General features: G+C 45.4%; 1 protein-coding gene across 12 annotated transcripts in view; it reads right to left on the bottom strand.

The window, feature by feature from the left end:
- Positions 1 to 4,988: 4,988 nt before the first annotated feature.
- SLCO3A1 (solute carrier organic anion transporter family member 3A1) overlaps positions 4,989 to 19,752 on the bottom strand; it is a 321,311-nt gene continuing 306,547 nt past the window's right edge. For 5 of the 12 annotated variants that reach the window (XM_009429867.4, XM_063795429.1, XM_063795426.1 and 2 more), the window contains one exon: positions 11,517 to 14,667. In XM_009429867.4, coding sequence (XP_009428142.1) covers positions 14,288 to 14,667 — 380 coding nt within the window. In that variant the 3' untranslated portion in view covers positions 11,517 to 14,287. Of the gene's footprint in view, positions 5,645 to 11,516; positions 14,668 to 19,752 lie in introns of those variants that run through there. The other 7 variants (XM_003952731.4, XM_063795428.1, XM_063795432.1 and 4 more) reach the window with 2 other exon arrangements.

Genomic DNA, 19,752 nt, shown 5'->3' with positions numbered 1-19,752 from the left:
CTCTCTACAGGTCCTTAGAGGATACAGGGCTCCATACCAGGCTTTGAACCAGTACTCTTTGATTAAGTGTGAAATCTACAAAGACATACCTACCTGGAGGTTAGAAGACTGTTGAAGGCTCAGGTGTAGGGTGGGTGCTCATTATGAAAAATTGGGAGGTAGTGTCATCTCTCATTATTGTCACCTGTTGGCTGGCCTTCCTCTTTCCATATTTGTATAGTGTGGTGGTGTGGTGTGCGGGGTGAGGATCTTTTGAGTTTTCTCCTTTTGGAAAAACTCACACTACCAACTCCTTGCACCCACCCTATATGCACCCATTCCCAAAACACACAAAGGGCTGGAGAAGAGCATGAGAGGTCACCTTTTTGGGTGAGAAGAGTAATGTTTCTGAAGCAAGGCACTGTTTGGGAAGGGTGTTCTCAAAGCAGTTGTGCATAGAGTTTGGGGGTATGCACACTGGTTGTGTGTCCTCCCAGCATGTGGACTTGCCAACATGTCTTGTTGCTACCAGAGCAGACTGAGAAGAGGTGTGGGGAGTACACTGGAAAGATGGGACCATGGAGGAGGGAGGCAGGGACAGCCCTTGGAAGCTATCTGTTACTCATAGTGGGGAATAAGAGCCCTGCTAATACTTCCATCCTAGAGTTCAAGCTAAAAGGAAAAGATGAGGTTAGGCTATGGGCTTCCCTGAGACTAATCCATGCAGGGGAAAAGGGTGCTTACTGAAGGGGGGTGGAGCTCACAGCGGGCAACTGAGAGTTTGCTGGGAGTTGGAGCTGCCTCTCAAAAGGGAGCCCCAGAGCTGAAGGGAGCTGTTGGATGGTTTTCTTCTTCAGCTGGGCTTACTGGAGCCTGCCTGCCTGCCTCCAAACGTACTTGAGAGATGGAGCTGCATCAGTAGTGGTTGTCAGTGATGGCAGCAAGCTTAGCCACAGGCAGTCTGCTGAATGTACCTCACTTCCCTCTTCAGCTCCCACACCTCCATCTGGAGCCCAGTTGGGGCAGGGAAGAGAAAAGGGGTAGGAGAGGGTAGACCACACTTCCTCCTCCACTATAGGCCCCCCAAGCCACAGGCCAGGCCTGCCATTGTGGGGGTTAAATGGTATATGAGGATGAAGTTCTCAAATAGTCAGGACTGGATCTTAATGAGTGAAGCAAATCTCTTTTAATAAGTAGAAATGACTAAAAAATTAAGGAATGGACTGAGAACTCATTAAGAGAGTCACTACTCAGCAGGACAGAGGATTACCAAAGAGCAGAGTGGTAACAAATATTGGCAAATAGAAGTGGTTTTGTATTTATATGGCCAAAAATGAGACTTCTCAATGAAACTCATGACTTCCTGAGACTTGCCGGGGACTGACACTGGGCTGTACATGTACATTGAATTCTCATGATGTCTCTGCCAAGCAGGCAGCTGTAACCTTCCCATTTTATAGCTACATAAAGACTGGTTTAGAGCGAATCTTGACTTGCTGCTAACCTGGCGAGGCTGAAAAGTGGCTGAACCGTCGGGATGTAAACCTGTTACCTGCTCTTTCCCCTATGCCAGCAGTCCCTAACCTTTTTGGTTTCATGGAAGACAATTTTTCCATGGATGTAGAGAGTGGGGGGTGGGAGGTGTAGAGATGGTTTCATGATAAAACTATTCTTAGGCATTAGAGTCTCAAAAGGAATGCAACCTAGATCCCTTGCATATACGGTTCACAGCAGGGTCCATGCTCCTATGAGACTCTAATGCTGCCGCCACTGATCTCACAGGAGACAGTGCTGAGGCGGTAATGCTCGCTTGCCTGCCACTCATCTCCTCCTGTGTGGCCTGGTTCTTAAAAGGCCACCAACGCGTACCAGTCTGTGGCGGGGAGTGTTGGGGACCCCTCCCCTAAGTCATCTTGCTCTCCTATTGCCCCCAGTTATGAAGTGGCCACTGTGTGCAGAGGACTTCATGGAGTCCTGTCCATACTCACTTGCTAAAAGTCACGGCCTTGCTTTAATCTGACATCTATCCATTTGAAATATGGAATAAAACTAACCATCTTCCTCAGGGTCTATCTTCCCAGGGAGCATGGGATGCAGGAAGTGGAGGGTAAGACCGGGTCGCAGTGAGGCCTCCTCATGTGCATTCAGCTCCCTCCTCACCCAGCACGGGTCTTCACTCTGCATTCTCCTCCCCAGTAGCTGCCTCAGTGACTTTGTCAGGACCATTCCACTGATACCACCTGAGAAAATAATTGGCAGTAATGTGACCCTTCAAGAGTCACATTCTCAAGCACAGATGAAATGGAAATAAAATCTTATTTCCAACATCCTGCTGAAAAGGAACATCTCCTTTTGTAGTATTGCATTGTCATGTCTAGCCATTTGCACAAAACTTGAAGAGCTAGAAAATGATGATTTTAGAAACAATGGAAAAGAATTGTCATTTTCTTTGGGCTGTTTTTTTTTTAACTTAAGCACTAATTTTTACTATGAAAATATAGTTGCCTCAATACAGAATGATTGTCCACAGAAATGGAAGCATAAGATAGAGGGCAAGGTAAGCTTCTGAATGAAGAAAGGAGCCAGCTGCCAAGCTGAGGGGTGTAGATTCTGGGGACAGGGGTCTTCCACTTCTTTCTCATTGGCAGCATGTTTCAGTTGCATCTGTGTCCTGTGGTCAAGACCTCAGTGATGTGTGATGTAGAGAGGCCTCACAGGAAAATACTTCATCTCCGAAGGAGACCAGGGGCACCTGTCATATTGAGTTCAAGTCCCTGGTCAAACTCATACACTGGCCACCCTAGCTTGCTGTTCTGTCTTCTTTACTTCACCCCTTAATTTTATGAGCAACAGAGGAGCAGGATTCTGGAAGATCTGAAGTACCCTCCTTTGGGGATGCCATAAATACATGTTCATGTATTTTATAACGGGAAATACTATAACTCAAGAAGGTTAAGACACTTTTTAAAGGCTTTCAGGAAAGCAAGTGAGTCTGCCTTGTGCATTAAGTGTAGACACTTGTCTCAAGAGTTATGGAAGCTGTTCTATAACAGTAGCTCGTTAAGTAACAAAGCCTAAAAAGAAGACAGAAAGCTCTCTGTAAAGTGGATGTATGAGTGGTTCTGAATCCATGTTATGGGGCCACAGAAACAGCCTGCTGTTGTTTTGGTTGAGCCAAATGCTTGAGTGCATGGCTAGCCCTTTCCTGAATACTGGGAAAGAGGTCGAGTTGGACTTTCAAGCGTGGAAGATGAGCTAGTTGTGTATGTAGTTCAAGGCCCTGGTGGCCCATGGCAGCTGAGAGGACATTGGGAAGAGGGGGCATTTTGGGGTCTGATGAAGCCGTGTATTCTCTCTGAGTTATTAATAGTTGGACAGCTTTTATGGACAGATTTCTCATGAATTCACTTAAGTATTGAAAGATGAATCTCTTGACTATAAGAATATGTCTTTGCAAGGCTGAGATAAAATGGAGAGAATAAGTTTTCTTTAAGTTGACCACCTGTATGGGGGAATGGTAGCCAGGGAAAATAAACTGGACTATAGATAAAAACAAATGTAAAATGTGGGACTGAACACACGGATACCTTAAGCACTAGCCTTTCCTTACTCCTTTCCCTTCTGCCTCCATCTGAATTTCTGGTGCAGGTGAAGCCCAGGAGGAACCGCTAACAACTTTTACAGCTGCTTCAGCATCTTTTAACATCAGGACAGAGAATGTTGAAATTGCATTTTCTTGGGATTTTTATACTGGAGAGAATAAATCATGTTGCTTTGCAAAAAATAAACAATCACATAACACAGCCAGGCTAAAAAAGGATCCTCCAAGGCACCAATGGCCTATAATTGGACCTTGAAGAAAGTCAAGCACATTGTTTCCTGACCCCCTAAAACCTCAGAGTGAAAAGACAACTCAGGGCTGAGGTGGGTGCGGTCTTCAGGTAATAATAGATTTGACAAGCTTTGATTTGGGGTGAACTCAGCTGCAGTGGATGATGGGCTACAGAGGACAAGATTCAGGATGGAGAGGACTATGAAGAAAAGTGGGTCAGTTATGGGGCTAGCCCCATAAGACAAGTGGATTCTAAGTGCTTTGCCCAAAAGACAAAGCACAGATAGAATTCTGGCAAGCATCCATGCCTGAGCTCTAGTCTGGCCAGTGGAGTAATGCAGTGGGGATTCCATTCTGCAAGTCAGTGGCAGGTGTCAACCCAACCTATCTGCTCATATGAGGTTGGAGTCCAGCCAGTGAATTAATAAAGATACAGAGGTGAGGCCAGCCAATTACGAAGAGACCTAGCAAGGTATGGGAAAGCCACTAGAGCTCTAGCCACTGGGTGGCTTGTGGACCTACAGAAAGGGAGGCAAATGCTGTAGTTTTCACTGAGGGAATGGGACTGGGTCTGAGGCTGTTTGTTCATCATTCATTCATTTGCATATTGATCACCCACGGAAGAACATGCACTGTACCTGGGCACTATACACTATACATGCACTGGGGCTTTTGTGAGATGAAGCCAATTGCCTGTCTCCTAGGCTTTATAGGCAGTGGGAGAATCAGAAATGAAAACCAGACAGTGAGAGGATAGGACCACTAAATGTTACCAGTAGAAGCTGCATGGTATGGAGCATTTAGATTCCAGCCAGAGGTTGGGGTAGTAATGAACAATGACAATTTCTGTGCTGTATGTTGCACTTGGTACCTTTACACATGATCTAATTTAAGTCTTACCATAGTTGCATAAAGTAGGCATTAATATTCTCATTTTACAAATGGTAAAACGGGGGCTAAGAGGAGTCAGATCACTACATTAACATCACACCAACAGTGGGGTAGGGATTTGAGTTCAGGTCTCTCTTGGCTCTAAAGCTCATACTCTCTTAAGTCCATAACCTCAAAGCCCATAAATATAGAACACACATAGCCAGAAACACTCTCCAGAATCTTTTAGAATCATTCTACCTGAAGGCACAAGAAAGATAACAGAGATTAGAGCATGAGACAGAGGAAGAATTAAAATAGTGCTTTTAATATAATTTTCAGCAAACGTACAGTATGTACTTTACATCACATATTTCTAAACTGCTCATTTGGAAAATAAAAGCTGCAAAAATACAGAGTACCACACTCAAAAATCTATTGAGTATGTGCTTTTCCCCCCCTCCATTCTGTGCAACAGGTTGGTTTTTACCCTCTCGGCTGATTTCGTTAAAGCTGTTGGAGCCCTCAGTCAGAGGAGCATTCCCAAGAGGGGAGTTTCTAAAGCATGTCGGCAAGCCATCCCCAGAGGAGGTAGAGGGATGGGTGGAAGGGAATTTGCACACCAGGTCAGTATGACTCTTTAGAGACCCAGGAAAGATGCCTACTCTGAGAGCTGTTTGGAGTACTCCTGACCATAAGTCACCTCTTTGGTCCTCATCACAGGCCTGCGCTTGGGGCCTCAAAGGACCACACACTGGCTGGATAATCCACATGGGGACCCTCGGGTTCTCGGACAGGGAGGAGCGCGCTAAGTGAGGCCCGCGAGGTCTGTGGGTGGTGGTGGGCTCTTCTCTCCAGGAAGAGGAAGAGGGCCAGGCCCTCAGCTTCTCACAAAGGAGTCTTCTGAAGGTGAATGTGATTCGGGGCAGGTTTTCTCAGTCTCAATGTCTTGGTACTCTGTGCCTAAAGGGGGAGGAGGGAACAAGAGCCAAGAGGAAAAAGAGATCGGTCTTTTCTGCTTCACCTACTTTTTGTTAGGCTTATTTAATAGCATGATGGCTTTGCAGTGAAGGGACAAGAGTAGGCAGTCAAAGCAATAAAGTGCTGGGTTTCATTCCACGTAACCCCAAGGGACCAGACTCTGAGCCCAGAGACTTTTTTGAAGGCCAAATATCCTTTCTGGGAAGGATATTTATCTACATGACCAACCCCACAGCCAAGCAGATGTCGGGGATGAGTAAGATGTATCCCAGTCAATAATTTATCCTTATCTTATGTAAATTACTAGTGACAGACCTTGTGTTCTGGGGCTCTAAGTGTCACCGTACATCTCTATTGAAGAGATTCCTGAGTGTCACAGAAAACTGCCTGGCATCACAATGTCATATTTCCTCCTCCAGCATTCGGGACAGTTTGTTTTTTTCTGTAGCCACAGATATTCACTGCATGCTGGCTGAAACGATATCCTCTTTGGAGCAAGGTTTTTAAGCCTACGCCACATTTCCAGAATAGATGCTGTGGCTTCATTTTAAAGGTATTAAAAACACAACTAGTCTCAGTGATGATTCACAAGCTGTGCAGGTCTCATTGATTGTGACATGCAGCTCTCCTGTTCAATAGGCACAACGAGGCCACAGAAGTCTCTGTCTATTTTTTTGTCCTCTTTAGACTTTGACCCAGCGCTACAAAGGTGACAGTTTGGAAATGTCATTCCTTTCCTCGGGATTGTGAAGCTGAAGCCTGAGTCCTGGGCAAGTTGGAGCATCCTTCCTTCACTCTCACAAGGCCCAAGTTCTTACAGTCTTGGGTTCCACTGAAAGACTTGGGCGTGGGGAGTTGGGAAGGGTGGGACCGAAGTGAGAGAGCTGGGGTTCATCCCTGCTCAGCAGAATGAATAAGATAAAGGCTGATGAATGGCTGGGAAGTTCCTGCTGATGTGGCTAAGGTTGAAGTAGGAAGGAGGAGTGTTTTGAAAGGTTTCCAACATTTAATTATTAAAGTGAAACCTAGATTCCTGTGCCCATAGGCAAAACTTTGCAGAGATTCTCACCTCCAACTCCTGGCTCACTTCTCTATGAAACAATAGACTCCTGCTAGGGGTTTCCCACAGGTAGACGCTCTGTTGGCTTTGTAGAGGCTTCATAAGAAGCTAGTTCCGTGTTCTAACTTCGGGGGCTTTGTGTTGTAGTGGAAAGAGCACTGGTTTAGGAGTCAGATCTGTCACTGGCTCCTGGTGGCTTTATAAACTAGCTTTGTGATCTTAGAAAGGTTGGATTTGCTGAGCTTTAGTTTTCAGACCTGTGAAGTGGAAAAGAATATATACTTACCTCGTAGGGCTGGTGTGAGAAGGCTGCTGGGAGCAGTACCTGGGATCATGAATTCACAGAACCCGGCACATGGGTAGCAGGTGCTTAATAAAAACATGAGCTTCCTGGCCCCTTCCCTCCCTTACAGTGCTGGATGGGAGCACCATCTGTGTTCAGTTGGGATCCTTCTGTAGAACATTTTGTAAACTCTATGCTTCCAATTCATTTTATGGCCTTAGATTATAAAATCAAATGGTCTTGCCAAACATGTCTCCATGAGAGCAATCTTCTATAAGGTTAGTGTGAGAATCTTCTATAAGGTTAATGTTAAGAAAAACATTAATGGGATGGTAAGTGTCCACCTACAGAATGTTAAACTTCCAGAAAACTTACTGTGTTGTTCATTTGCTCATAGCAAAAGAACATAATCAATTGTATCTTACGGGAAAAAAATTCAAAATTTATGATAATCACCAACTCCTGATTGTTGACCTGAGTCACTATTACAAAAATGGAAATGTCTGGATATTCTGTTCCTAAAAGCCTGGAATCTGAGAACAGAAGACAGAACAGCAAGCTAGGGTGGCCAGTGCATGAGTTTGACCAGGGACTTGAACTCAGTATGACAAGTGCCCCTGGTCTCCTCTGGAGAGGAAGTATATCCAATTAGGGACCAGCTTCGGTGTGTTTGAAGCCCTGGGGTCAGAGCTGATCTCCTGTGGTTGATGCTGTAGACTACAGGGGTGCCAGGCATGGCAGGTATCTGGGGTCTTTCCGGGGGAGCCGATGACCAGCACTGTGGAGTGCCTCCCTGGCATCTTGGTGCTTTGATAGTGCATTTCGGAATGCACTAGAGTAGGAGTCTCCTATCTGATTCCTCTTATCTGTCTATTTCAGGTAAAATACTTCACATCAATGGACCACTGGGATCAGGGGTTAGAAGGACACACAGCCCCAGAGCCCAGCTGCCATGGTGTCCTGGTTGTTACATCAGGAGGCACGTGGGAGCATGTGGGGCCCCACAGTCCACTCGGGCCAGAGTCTTCTTGATCAGTGTCTAAAGGTGGGGAGGGAGGTCCCTCGTGTCTTACCTGGTAGGGAGGTAGTACCCATAGTGGTTATGGGTCTGTCTGGGAATAAGGAGAGCTTTTAAAGACCTAAAAGCTTTTTCACAGACCTGGGTTTGAATCCCAACTCTGCTTTGTGAATTTGAGCCAATTCTGGACCTTCCGAGTCTCATTTTCTTCCCCTGTAAAATGAAGCCAATAACAGCTCCTACCTCACAGGGTTATGGTTGAGATTACATGAGCTAATACATGAAATAAGCTCAGCCAGCAGCTGGTTCATAGTCAGTGCTTGAAAAATGTTAGCTACTGTTATTAGTGCTTACCAAGTATTTTACCTGGCATATCTGTTAACTTTAGGGTGCCAGTGTTTTGTGTTGGTTGTGGGGAGGAAAAGGATTGGAAATACTCTTTGGTATCTGGAATCACTCTTCTTTTTCTAGTTTGAACATTTCTCCCTCATGTGCCCATTTCCATCATTTAAGAGAAAAAGGATGGTAACTCTAGTCGAGCTACGGTGTCACAGCTATATGGGAATGTAGACTATACAGTTCAAATCCGCCACGTCACACAAGAGAAAAATAATGTTGCCTTCAATTTTAACCATGAGAGCAAAGGGTTACTTAACTTATTCTTGGAAATGAGATATCTGAATTAGAGTCTCATGGTCAGGAGTGTTAAGGCTGATAGACACCTAGCTCAGGGTCCCTTCCTATGTATGCCCTGGCCCATGCTACAGCAGTCTTAGGTGCTGGGATCTGCCTCACCTATGCTCAGCCGCTAGGGTCCCCCAAACACGCAGTGCTGCTTGAGGCCTTGCCTGTGCAAGAGAACAGAGATCAGCACACTATGGCCTTCCCTCAGTCACCGACTGTCTTTGTAAATAAAGCTTTATTGGAACATAGCCCATTTGTTCACCTGTTGTCTATGGCTGATCTCACAGTACTACATCAGTTGAGTAGTTGCAACAGAGACTGCAGGCCCACAAAGTCTAAAATGTTTACTACTTGGCCCATTAGAGAAAAAACTAGTGAATGTTTTGGTGGCGCTCTCTCTGGGGGCAATTCTGCCCTCATCTTCTCACCCTGCTTCCCCAAAAGTCACCCACTGCTCTTTAGTTCTTAGTTTCTAGGCCACCCACTCTCCAGAGCCTTCCTGATTCTTGCTGCCATGAGGCAGAACTCACCACCCTCATGAATTGGCTCTCCTTATCCCCAGACAGACCCTGGCTCTTAATACTATTATCCCATTGGTTTTGTTTGTGTTCAGATCTGTCCAGCTCATTGAAATGGGGGTTCTTGGAGGGTAGGGACCAAATCTTTTCCACTTTTGCATCTGATCTAGGGCTTGGCATATAGCCAAAATTTTAAGTAAAGGAATGAAAAAATACATGTTTTGAATATATCAAACTCATGCAATGCACCTCCAAATAAAACAAACTCTGCAAAGAAAAATGCTAATGTGGATAGTCTCTGAGAAGTGTGAGTTGTCCCTGTCTCCATGGCAGTTACAGGTTTCTAAGGGACAGGGCCATCTTTGCTTTCCAAAATTTTCCATTTTCGGTTTGACAACCCATGTTGTCCCTGCCATGATGACCAAGCATTCTGGGTTGCTGAAGCTACTGATGAGGCAGGCATGGGTGGCTGCATGCATTCAGGGTGGATTCCACATGCTGTTCTAGGCAACAGGCCCCATAAGAGGCATTTGAACAAAAATCTTCCTTGCATCTTCCACCAGTGAGAGAGTATTCCAATTTACTCTTGAGCAATGACAATACACTAGGGGCGTGGGGTCCAAAGTCTGTCACTTAGGGTGGTTTACTCTAAGGGATTACGTTCTTGCGGCTGTTGGGATAGTAGCAGTTTGGAATAAGTCGGGCGGAGCAGGTGTAATAAAAAAGGAAGGAAGGTTAGAAAATGGATAAATACTATATTTGGGTCTTGAACTAATTTTCCAGGCCAAATTTAATTTCACTAGCACCCTCTCTTGGAAAAGTTGGCACCTCTTAGATATTTGAAGTGGATTCTAACCTAAGGGGGAACAGTCCCTAAAAGGAAACATGGATCATGGTTGAGAGGAGGTCAATCAGAGGAGAATGGCGTGAGCCCAGTGGAGCCAGCAGGCCCCTGCCATGTGTCTGGTACTTTCCTCTGGCTTCTGGCCAGATATGTGGTTCTCCCAAGCCATCAAGATAGTCAGGTAAGAATAGCACCAGGCAGCGGCAAGTATTCTCCATCTGTTAGACTGAAAAAACTGCATGGTTTCTTCCCTCATCTAAACCAAATCAAATAAAATATTCAAGCAACAATAAAATATAGCGTAACTCCGTCCAACTGCAACAGAAGCTCATCCTGTTTTTCTGGTCTTGACTGTATGATCAGATGCATTGACCTCTATGCATTGACCTTCATAGCTTGCCACTGCTGAGTAGGGCCTTTGGAGTTCCTAGCAGGGCTTAGAGCAGACTGCACAGGTCTGGCAGGCATGGCTGGGTGGAGAAGAAACCAGACTTCCTAGGACCGGAAGCAGCAGGCGGCAAGAAAACCAGTCCAGCAGGCACACGGGGACCCAGAAACTACTTTTCCTTGGAGGTTTCTCTATTTTAGTACATGTATCTATCTCCATTTTAAATGTTCCTCAGTGAATGACCTCCTCTGGAAGGTGTGAAAGAATATCCATTAGCAACCACAGGAGAATCTTTTTCCTGGGAAAATTCCTCAAGAGTGGTGTGACTACCATCCCAGGGACCAGCTGGTTGCCCTTGTGTGGAACGTTTCTACAGGCTTTTTGACTGTAAGGGCTGGGAAGCCCTGCCGTAGTGTGAGTGAGGGGAAGCTGGAGGGCAATTACTGGACACAGGGCAGTGGAATCGGGGGACTGGAATGCACAGATGACACTCAGCCAATCTTTAAAAGTCAGCACTAGAGCGAGCTAGTCCATGATCAGATGGTGAGAAGGAAGTGATTTTTATGGAGGGGCACGCTCCCTCCTGCTCGGAAGATGTTAGCAACCCTGTCAAATGATTCCTTAGAAGCTCCTGGCTTTCCAGTTATTATTTTGCCTGTTAAGTGTTCCTAGCAAGCTCCTCGGGGGGACCGTGAGAGGAGGCTGCTTCCACTCCTTCGTTAGCTGTGAGGAAAGCCAGCATGCCATGCTGTGGCCTTCTGGAGCCCTGTGTCCCCAGGGTGCCTCAGAGCCAGCGTTCCCTGACAGCACACAGCCTCAGCTGAGAGAAGACAGCAAACCCTGTCCCCTAGAGAGGCATTTTTGCAAAATGTGCTTACTTCATAGGAGGGAATCATATTGGTAAAAAACAAAACAAAACAAAACAAAACCCAAACCTTCTTGGTCTCTACATAGGAGTTACAAAGATCTGTCAATTTCAGCAGAGACTTTTCATCCACCCTGGGCATGTTCAACTGAGATGGTGTAGGAGTTTGTAGCAGAAGAGAGAGAACTCTAGCATTCACTTTCTAGGTTTATTCCATCCCGTACATTTTTGTATTCTGTAAATCTAATGATCTTACCAGGAAATCTTTTCATTCATTTGAAACCAAACAGATAATCGAGGGGCTGGATCTAGTGTTGTATGTACAATGCTTCTTTAGAGCACAAAAGGCAAATTAAAACTAGACTGAGTTTTCTGTTCGGTACTATATGAGAATAATTAAAATTTTAAAAGACGACACAACAGAATTCAGAGCCATCCTGCAACAGCGGTCTTTAAATTTATACCCAATTGCTGATAAAACTCAGCCCTGGAGTTGTCTTCCTGTTATTCTAACATCTTTTTCACATTCATCCTAAAATCTTAGGAAAAAAAATCCAAAATGCAAAGAGTTTAAAAAACGTTTTTTTTTTTTCTCTCAAAGCAAATAGTTCCATAAAACACTAGGTCAGAGGGCCTCAGTGTGTGTGTACTGAGTTTGAAGGGCCAAGCAATAATCTATAAGAGTGACCTATTAGCAATATATTTGCAAAACTAAACCAAAATCTGTACAGGATATTATCAAAGCCTTAGGAACAACAGAACATATATATTTTATGAAGTGGTTGGAGAACCATCTCCCCTTTAGTAGTTAACGTACTGATGAGTGTCCCCATTTTCATAAGCAAGCACATACTAACACTAAGCAGTTGAAAGGCCTGTCTCAGAAGCATCCTGCCCCAGGTAGCTGATCACGGTGGCCCCATACCACGACACAGCTTTTCTTTTGGTTGGTCTTGCTGAGTGCCTTCTCTAGATTTGGGCTGTCATTCAAGCCTCTTCATTTACAATGTTCATTAAAAATTCGGTACCATACCTGTCCCACTCCCAACCATTTTTTACTTCCTGATTCTTTTGTTTGCCTTGTGGGTAAAATGCAAATGTGTCCAAGGTGAAAAAGCAAACCAATCAACCTTTGAGTTTTTTTTCCAGCGCCAGGAATGTGACATGAACAAAGGTCACTGAAGCAGCATGAGGAGTAAGTTAGCAGGGCCCTTTGTTGTGTGTGTATAAGGAGTGTGTACCTTTACCTAAGCTCTGTCCCCTTACGGAAATGGCCGTAGAAGGCCTAGTGTGCTGGTTGCGAGAGGTTTTCCAACGTGATTCTTACCCCAAATCATAACAGGTTCATTCTCTGAGGTTCACCCACCTTCAAAACACACAGACAAGGGCCTTAGTTCAAGACTAACACTGAAAATGTCACGGACATTTTCACGCATTGGACACACGACAGCTTCCAGGAGCTTGTGGGTCTATTCGTTATCAGAGATGCTACAGACTTCTTAACAGCTTGTGTTAGGGAACTGTTCTTCTTTCCTATCCCCGGAAGTGTTGCACCCATACACACAAACCCACATCTAAGAGTGTCTCCTCCACAGGCTGAAAAGAACGCCTCTTGGAATGTCAAGCATGAATATAAAAGGGTTTCCCGTGACAGTGATCACTGAATCATGGGGAAGGAAGCTAAAAGGCAAATTTGCAATTCATCACATTATCCCCTGTTGTCTCAAATGTGATTCTTTTAAAGGCAGGCTGCATATACACTCTCTTTTTGAAGCATTTTTTTTCTTCTTGTAACACATTGTATATTCTTGTTTTTGTAGAATATTCGAATGAGGATAAAATGATGAAAATTACAATAGGTTAATTGCATCCCTTGTATCACATATTTTTGGTGCATTAAAAAAGGAGAAAAAAAGTAAAAGCAACCAGCATAATAAATCCGGCCTAGAGAACTGTGTTAGTGACTTGAAGGGTTAACACAGATTTTAGAAGTAGTTAAAAATAGTATTAGAGGATTATACATACAACAGTTTGAAATTCATATGGATTGTATTTTTTTCTTTTAAAAATGGCAAAATGTTTTTGGCAAATGTAAGCAAATGACTTGGACTGCGTTGGGTCTCACCAGCTCTGAGCCGGGTCAGTCATAGCCAGGCGAGGCCTACTGCTTCCTGAGGTCACTCTGTGGGGCTGGGGGAAGGTGGATGCCCGCCACTGGGAGGTGCTGGCCCCCCACCTGGCTCCCCCTCAGGCCCTCAGTCTTGAACATGGAAATGGAGCTGGTGAGAGGTGCCAATTACAAACTCCAGCACGGATCACCCATTAGCATCACTGAGAGAACTCTGGGGCCTTGAACCACATGCAGACTGGGTGAGTCGTCTACACAGTGACCCATATTGCGAAAGTCAGAGAGAGGAGTGGTGCTTCCACCCCTCCGACTTGTGCGCCCACCCCCACCCCCACCTGGAGGAAGAGGGTGGCACGGGGTGTGTCACTAGTGCTTAATCTGGCAATGTTTTCAACTTGTGGTTTTTTATTTGTTTTATTTTTTTTATTTTAGTAAACTTCTTTTAAAAAATGTTTTCTGTTTTGTATGTGTATGTATATCCAGAAATGTCCATCCTCCAAGCTGGCCACCACTGTTCCCTGAATTTGGCAGTGCCTGTTGCTTGCAGCTGTCAGCATCCTGAAAACCATGAGGTGCCTTCAAAGTAGACTCTGTGGCCCAGCCGCGCGAGTGGCCTCCAGGACCCCGCCGCACGATGTCATTCTCTCCTTATTCTGAATCCTGTCTGGCTCTGATGCTGAGAAAAAGGACAAAGTCGGTGTGTCTGTCTGCGCGTGTGTGCATCTGTGCCTCTGTGTGTGTACTGAGTTTTGGTTTTTTTTGGAAACCTTTTTTTCTTTTTTTAAGAAAAAAATGACCCTTGGATTACTAATACAGAGTTCAGCCCTCCTTTAGTCACTATAAAACGGACTCCATGTTTTCACACCACTCATGGTCTTCCAGGTTATAGATAAACTTTGTCCTATGTGTCTGGTTTGCGGGCACAGGGTCCCTCCCCAGGTTGTCTAGGGTCAGAGTAGAGGCAAAGAACTCACTGGTGCTCAGCCCGCCCTCGTGGTTTTTGATGTAGCGTTTATAGTTTTTCCTCAGGCACTGCCACGTGGTGGTGTACAGGATGAAGGCGAAGGATTTGAGCGCGATGGCGATGCTGACATACAGGTATCGGTAGACCACATTGTCGTAGAGGACGCAGGCGCCTTGCTCCCCACAGAACGTGCTCCAGAACAGGCAGGTGGAGTCGATGCCAGCCCCGAAGATGAGGGGTGGAGGGATGAAGCCTGTTATCGGGAAAAGAATGTTAAGAAGGTTCTGGATCTGGTGGCCAGTGCTCCCCTGTTCCTGTCTCTGCCTAGCTTTTCTTATAGCACTGCCAGGCAAATATGTCTGACTCCGTGGCTCAAAGACATGCTCAGGAGGCAAAGCGCATGAGTTTGTGTCCCAGTTCTGCCTTTTTATTATGGTACAAATCTGAGCAAGTTATTTAAGCCCTCCTGCCTTAGTTTCCTCATCTGCAAAATGGGGATGATGATAATACTACAGTCTTCACCAGATGGCTGTGAAGACTAACTTAACACATAGAAAGCATCAGTCTGGCATGGTGGCTCACACCTGTAATTCCAGCACTTTGGGAGGCTGAAGCAGGTGGATCACCTGAGATCAGGAGTTCGAGACCAGCCTGGCCAACATGGTGAAACCCCGTCTCTACTAAAGAGACAACCTGGAATTTGCACTGTGGTACATGTTGGTGCATATCTGTAGTCCCAGCTACTTGGGAGACTGAGGCAGAAGAATTGCTTGAACCCAGGAGGCAGAGGTAGCAGTGAGCCAAGATTGTGCCACTACACTTCAGCCTGGGTAACAAAGCAAGACTCCATCTCAAAAAAAAAAAAAAAAAAAGCATCTAAAACAGTGTGTACTGTGTCACTTTACCATGTAAAGTGAATGACAGCTGCTATTATCATCATCCTCCTCTGCTGAGAGCCTGAGAAGGCCAAGACGGTCTTCCTTGAAGAGAAACATTCTTAGCGTCAGTGAAAGCAGCGTAGTCTCATAGAGGAAACTGCAAAGCGCCGGCATAGTGTGTGTGGTGTTCCATAGAGGAAACTGCAAAGCGCCGGCATACTGTGTGTGGTGTTCCATAGAGGAAACTGCAAAGCGCCGGCATAGTGTGTGTGGTGTTCTACAGAGGAAACTGCAAAGCGCCGGCATACTGTGTGTGGTGTTCTACAGAGGAAACTGCAAAGCGCCGGCATACTGTGTGTGGTGTTCTTCTGTTTGAGGCTTTTAGGGCTGTGTGCTCTTGAGTGCAGGCACCACAAATTGGACTTGACTTGAGTACATCTGTGTATATACACATATAGTTTAAAATGGAAAATATCTGCATATATACTGACAACTTCCCTTCCCCTGGATATTGAATATTCCCAGCTCAGAATGAGTTGGTAACCAGTTTTGAAACCCTCACGGTAGAGCATTTCCGGTACCTACAACCAGTCACCAAAAATGGCAGATGAGATGAAAACCGTTCCCCTTCCTTACATCAGTTCCCTGTTCCTCTCTGTGTTTCTTTGCCTGCTGTTATCCGAGTTATCAGACCTGGCTGCCCATGACAATCATCATCCAGGGTGTCCCATCCCAGACCAATGAAATCAGAGCATTTGGTGTGCAGCAGAGTCCTCAGCACCTTCACATTCCCAGGTGATTCTGAGTGAAGGGGGAGAGCGTCATCTGTACTATGGGAAAGTGACAGATGAGTCACTAATGCAAATTAACTGTTCAAAAAAACTGTCCCCTTGAGGCCAGAATAAAGTGCCAACCATCTTCAGTGACAGACTGCAGGAGGAGGAAGTGATCTCTGGAACTAGGTGTGGCCAACTCTGAGATCCCAGGGCCTCTACACCTCTATCTGGAGTGTTCCTTGCAGAGCTAGTCCTAGAGCATCTGAATTTCATTTTGTATTAAGGAAGGTCCCTCTGAGATTTTGATGAGATCTAGACCCATAGCCCAGCAAAATACACCTACCCATAAAATCAAACCCGTATTTCAGGGGGTTCATAGGCCCCTGAAGTCCAACCATGATTGCTGGAATAACAGCATGTGCATTATAAGCACAGCAGCACCTCCGTTCTGTGGGGCCTCCAAAGGCAGTTGGGGAGAGAGGGAAGGCTTAATGAAGGAAGCAGCCCTTCCCCCGGTTTTAATGACAGGCCTGGAATCGGGTGAGAGCGGGGCTGTGCTACCCTATGAGTGCTAATGAGCTTGGCAGAGCTCCAGGCTCTCTCGGCCCAGGTGCCTCTGTACTTCTCCTTGGAACTCTTCACCTCCGCTGCTTGATACCCCAAAGAGAAGCCCCCGAGAAGATTTCTGGTTGAAATCTCATTAAACTTCCCAAGCAGCTCGATTTAATAAATAAGCTCCAAGCTCAAAATCTCACACAACCTGCTTCCTTCTTTCCAGCTGCCAGGTTGGGCTGTGGTCCTGCCGAATGGAAGCTCATATTCCTAGCATTCCCTGTGATCCCAAAGGCTGCCCAGGTGTCTCAGCCCTTCCCCAGCAACCCTGTGTGTTTTCCCTGCCCCCTAACAAGTGCCTTTTTTCATTTCACTGAAAAAGAGCCAACTGGAGGAACTGCCATGGCAACCGCATAATAGAAACTAAGCCACACACCACGTTATTTACGTAAAAAATGAAGATCTGGAGCCAGTGTGTATTACAGATGGACCTAGAGATAAATGGAACTAATGTGGCCTGTTTCTGTGGCACAGCAGGGCAAAGCAAATCCATTCACCTTTCTGTCTCTGCACGGGGCATAATCATTATATTGTGATTAGCTCCCAAATGCTCCTCCCTCCTTGTGACCTTTCTTGAGGTCATTTCACTTTGTTCTAGCCACCCAACACCTGGCGACGGGGAGCCAAGGTTAGAGAGGACACCTCTAGTAAACGCTTTGCTGCTGGAAGGAACTGAGGGTACAGGTGTCCCTTGCTCTATAATGCATGGATACTTGCATACAAATTCCAGGTCGGTGCAAATCAGGTCATATTTTAAGCACATCAAGGGAAATTTGCAACATGAACCAAATTCGTTAATAATTGTTAAAACCAAAATATCCCCCCAAAATACCACTGTGCAACTCATTCATGTACCTGAGTGAGAATTCTTATAATACTTGGTTGTCTTCTAAGTAGGGCATACCTCTATGTGATAAATATGCCAATTTTATCTTGCCTGTTGTCAAGCTCCACTACCAGATGACAAAACCTCTAAACAGCAATTTGAAAGCTAAGTACTCAGGAGGCCAATGGGAGGATCACTTGAGCCCAGGAGTTCCAGGCTGCAGTGAGCCATGATCAAGCCACTGCATTCCAGGCTAGGAGACAGAATGGGATCCTATCTCCAAAAAAAAAAAAAAAAAAAAACCTACCAAAGTTTTTCATGCTATGCTCTGTTCAATATTTCAGAGTGCATTTGTGGTAGAGATGAAATAAATTTTTTTTTTTTTGAGACAGAGTTTCATTCTGTGGCCAGGCTGGAGTGCAGTGGCATGATCTCGGCTCACTACAACCTCCGTCTCCTGGGTTCAAGTGATTTTCCTGCCTCAGTCTCCCAACTAGCTGGGACTACAGGTGCCTGCCACCACGCCCGGCTAATTTTTGTATGTTTAGTAGAGACAGGGTTTCACTATGTTGGCCAGGATGGTCTCGATCTCTTGACCTTGTGATCTGCCTGCCTCGGCCTCCCAAAGTGCTGGGATTACAGGCGTGAGCCACCGCACCCAGCTGAGATGAAAGAACTTTTAAGGTGCCAAAAGTCCTGGAGAAAGTCACTTGATCTTTCAATGTCTGTTTCTTCATCTTTAAAATGGAGCTAATACCACCCTGCTTGGTAAGGGCTAAGGTAAACACTACACAAATGAGGTGTGTGTGTGAGTGTTTCGCCAAGGGTCTGATCTTTCCATGCAACCAGAACTTTTGCCACCTTATTCATGTTAGATAGGGGATTTGGGGTGGTATTTTAGAATAAACTCTAGGTTGAGTACCTTAAGTATAACCTTTGTGAGATTCCTTTCATACTTCTGAATAGTGAAAATATTGGCTTTCTTTTCCATCAAATTCATCTTTTCCTTTTTATTCACTTAAAATTCTTTCCCAAAGGGGAAGTCTAGCTATCAGGCCCTAAACTGCAGGTGTGCGGAGAATGCCAGAGACGAACTGACCGCATCTTTTTTGTTAGAGGCCTCTGCCATTCTGGAACTCACCTGATGAGTCACAGAAGGGAGTCCCACCTTGGTGACTCATTTTCACGTCCAGCCCCACATCCTTATATGTTTGTCACTCAGTTGGACCAAACAAAAACTCAGACAGTCCCTGCAAGGAGCTGGTTCCCCACAGACAAATGGGAGACTGTGACAGTGACTGGCAACTGTCATGCTAAGTAGTATCATTAACTACCCCCTACCCAGGACTGTATAGAGTGCTCTACATCCATTATGCATCCCCTCCATAACCACTCCCCCTGCCCCACCTTATTTCACATACAAATGAACTGAGAGTGAGATTATTTGTTCCAGGTTTGATATTTCAAAATTCCAAACCCAATAATCTCCTTCCTTCTAATTCAGACTTTGTTGATTTGAGAAGACTTTAGAGCTCTTATTGGGGATTTCCAGGGATACAGAGAACATTTTATTTACCCTTTTGCTAAGCTCCTGGAGTAACTGGCTTGTAGAAGCCTGGTTTTGAAGTGTGCAGAGGGTGAAACACACAGGGGGTTTGATCTTTGCAAAGCGGGCAGCCCTTCCTTCTCTGGGGTTGCTAATACATAGAGAAGGCTGGGAGACTTATTTTGTAAACAAACTCAGTATTTCGCTGGACACCTGAGGCAGTAATGGCAGATACTATGCTTGTCAGCAGGAAGAGACACGGAGTTGTCATCGTGGTAGGCTTTGATGTGAACTCAGACAGGGAGTTCACATCTGGAGTTTTGGTGACGGGGAGGAAATGCAAATTTATGAACCAGAGACAGCTGATCTTGGATTCTAATTCCGCCACTTGGGAACTGTGTGACTCACACAACTTTAGTGACTCTCAGTTTCACTGTTTATACAATGGGCACGATCATACCTTCAGGCAGAGCTTTTGTAAAGAATCAATGGGATGCCATTTGAGAAAGCTCTCACAGGGTGGGCGCTCCAAAAATCTGGTTCCCTTGCTGCTGTTTGGCTTTTGTTCCGTGTTCAGGAACTCTTTTGGGTAAATGAAAATCCGTCCTAAGTTCACCACCTCTAGAGAAAGAGTTGTAGAAAACCTTTCAAGCTGTGATTCAGTGAATAACCCCCACTGGCAAGAATTCTGCACATGTAC

The sequence above is a fragment of the Pan troglodytes genome, chromosome 16 (genome assembly GCF_028858775.2).
Source record: "Pan troglodytes isolate AG18354 chromosome 16, NHGRI_mPanTro3-v2.0_pri, whole genome shotgun sequence".
NCBI lineage: Eukaryota > Metazoa > Chordata > Mammalia > Primates > Hominidae > Pan > Pan troglodytes.
The sequence above is the reverse complement of the archived record's forward strand: the minus strand, read 5'-3'. Positions and strand labels throughout refer to the sequence as shown.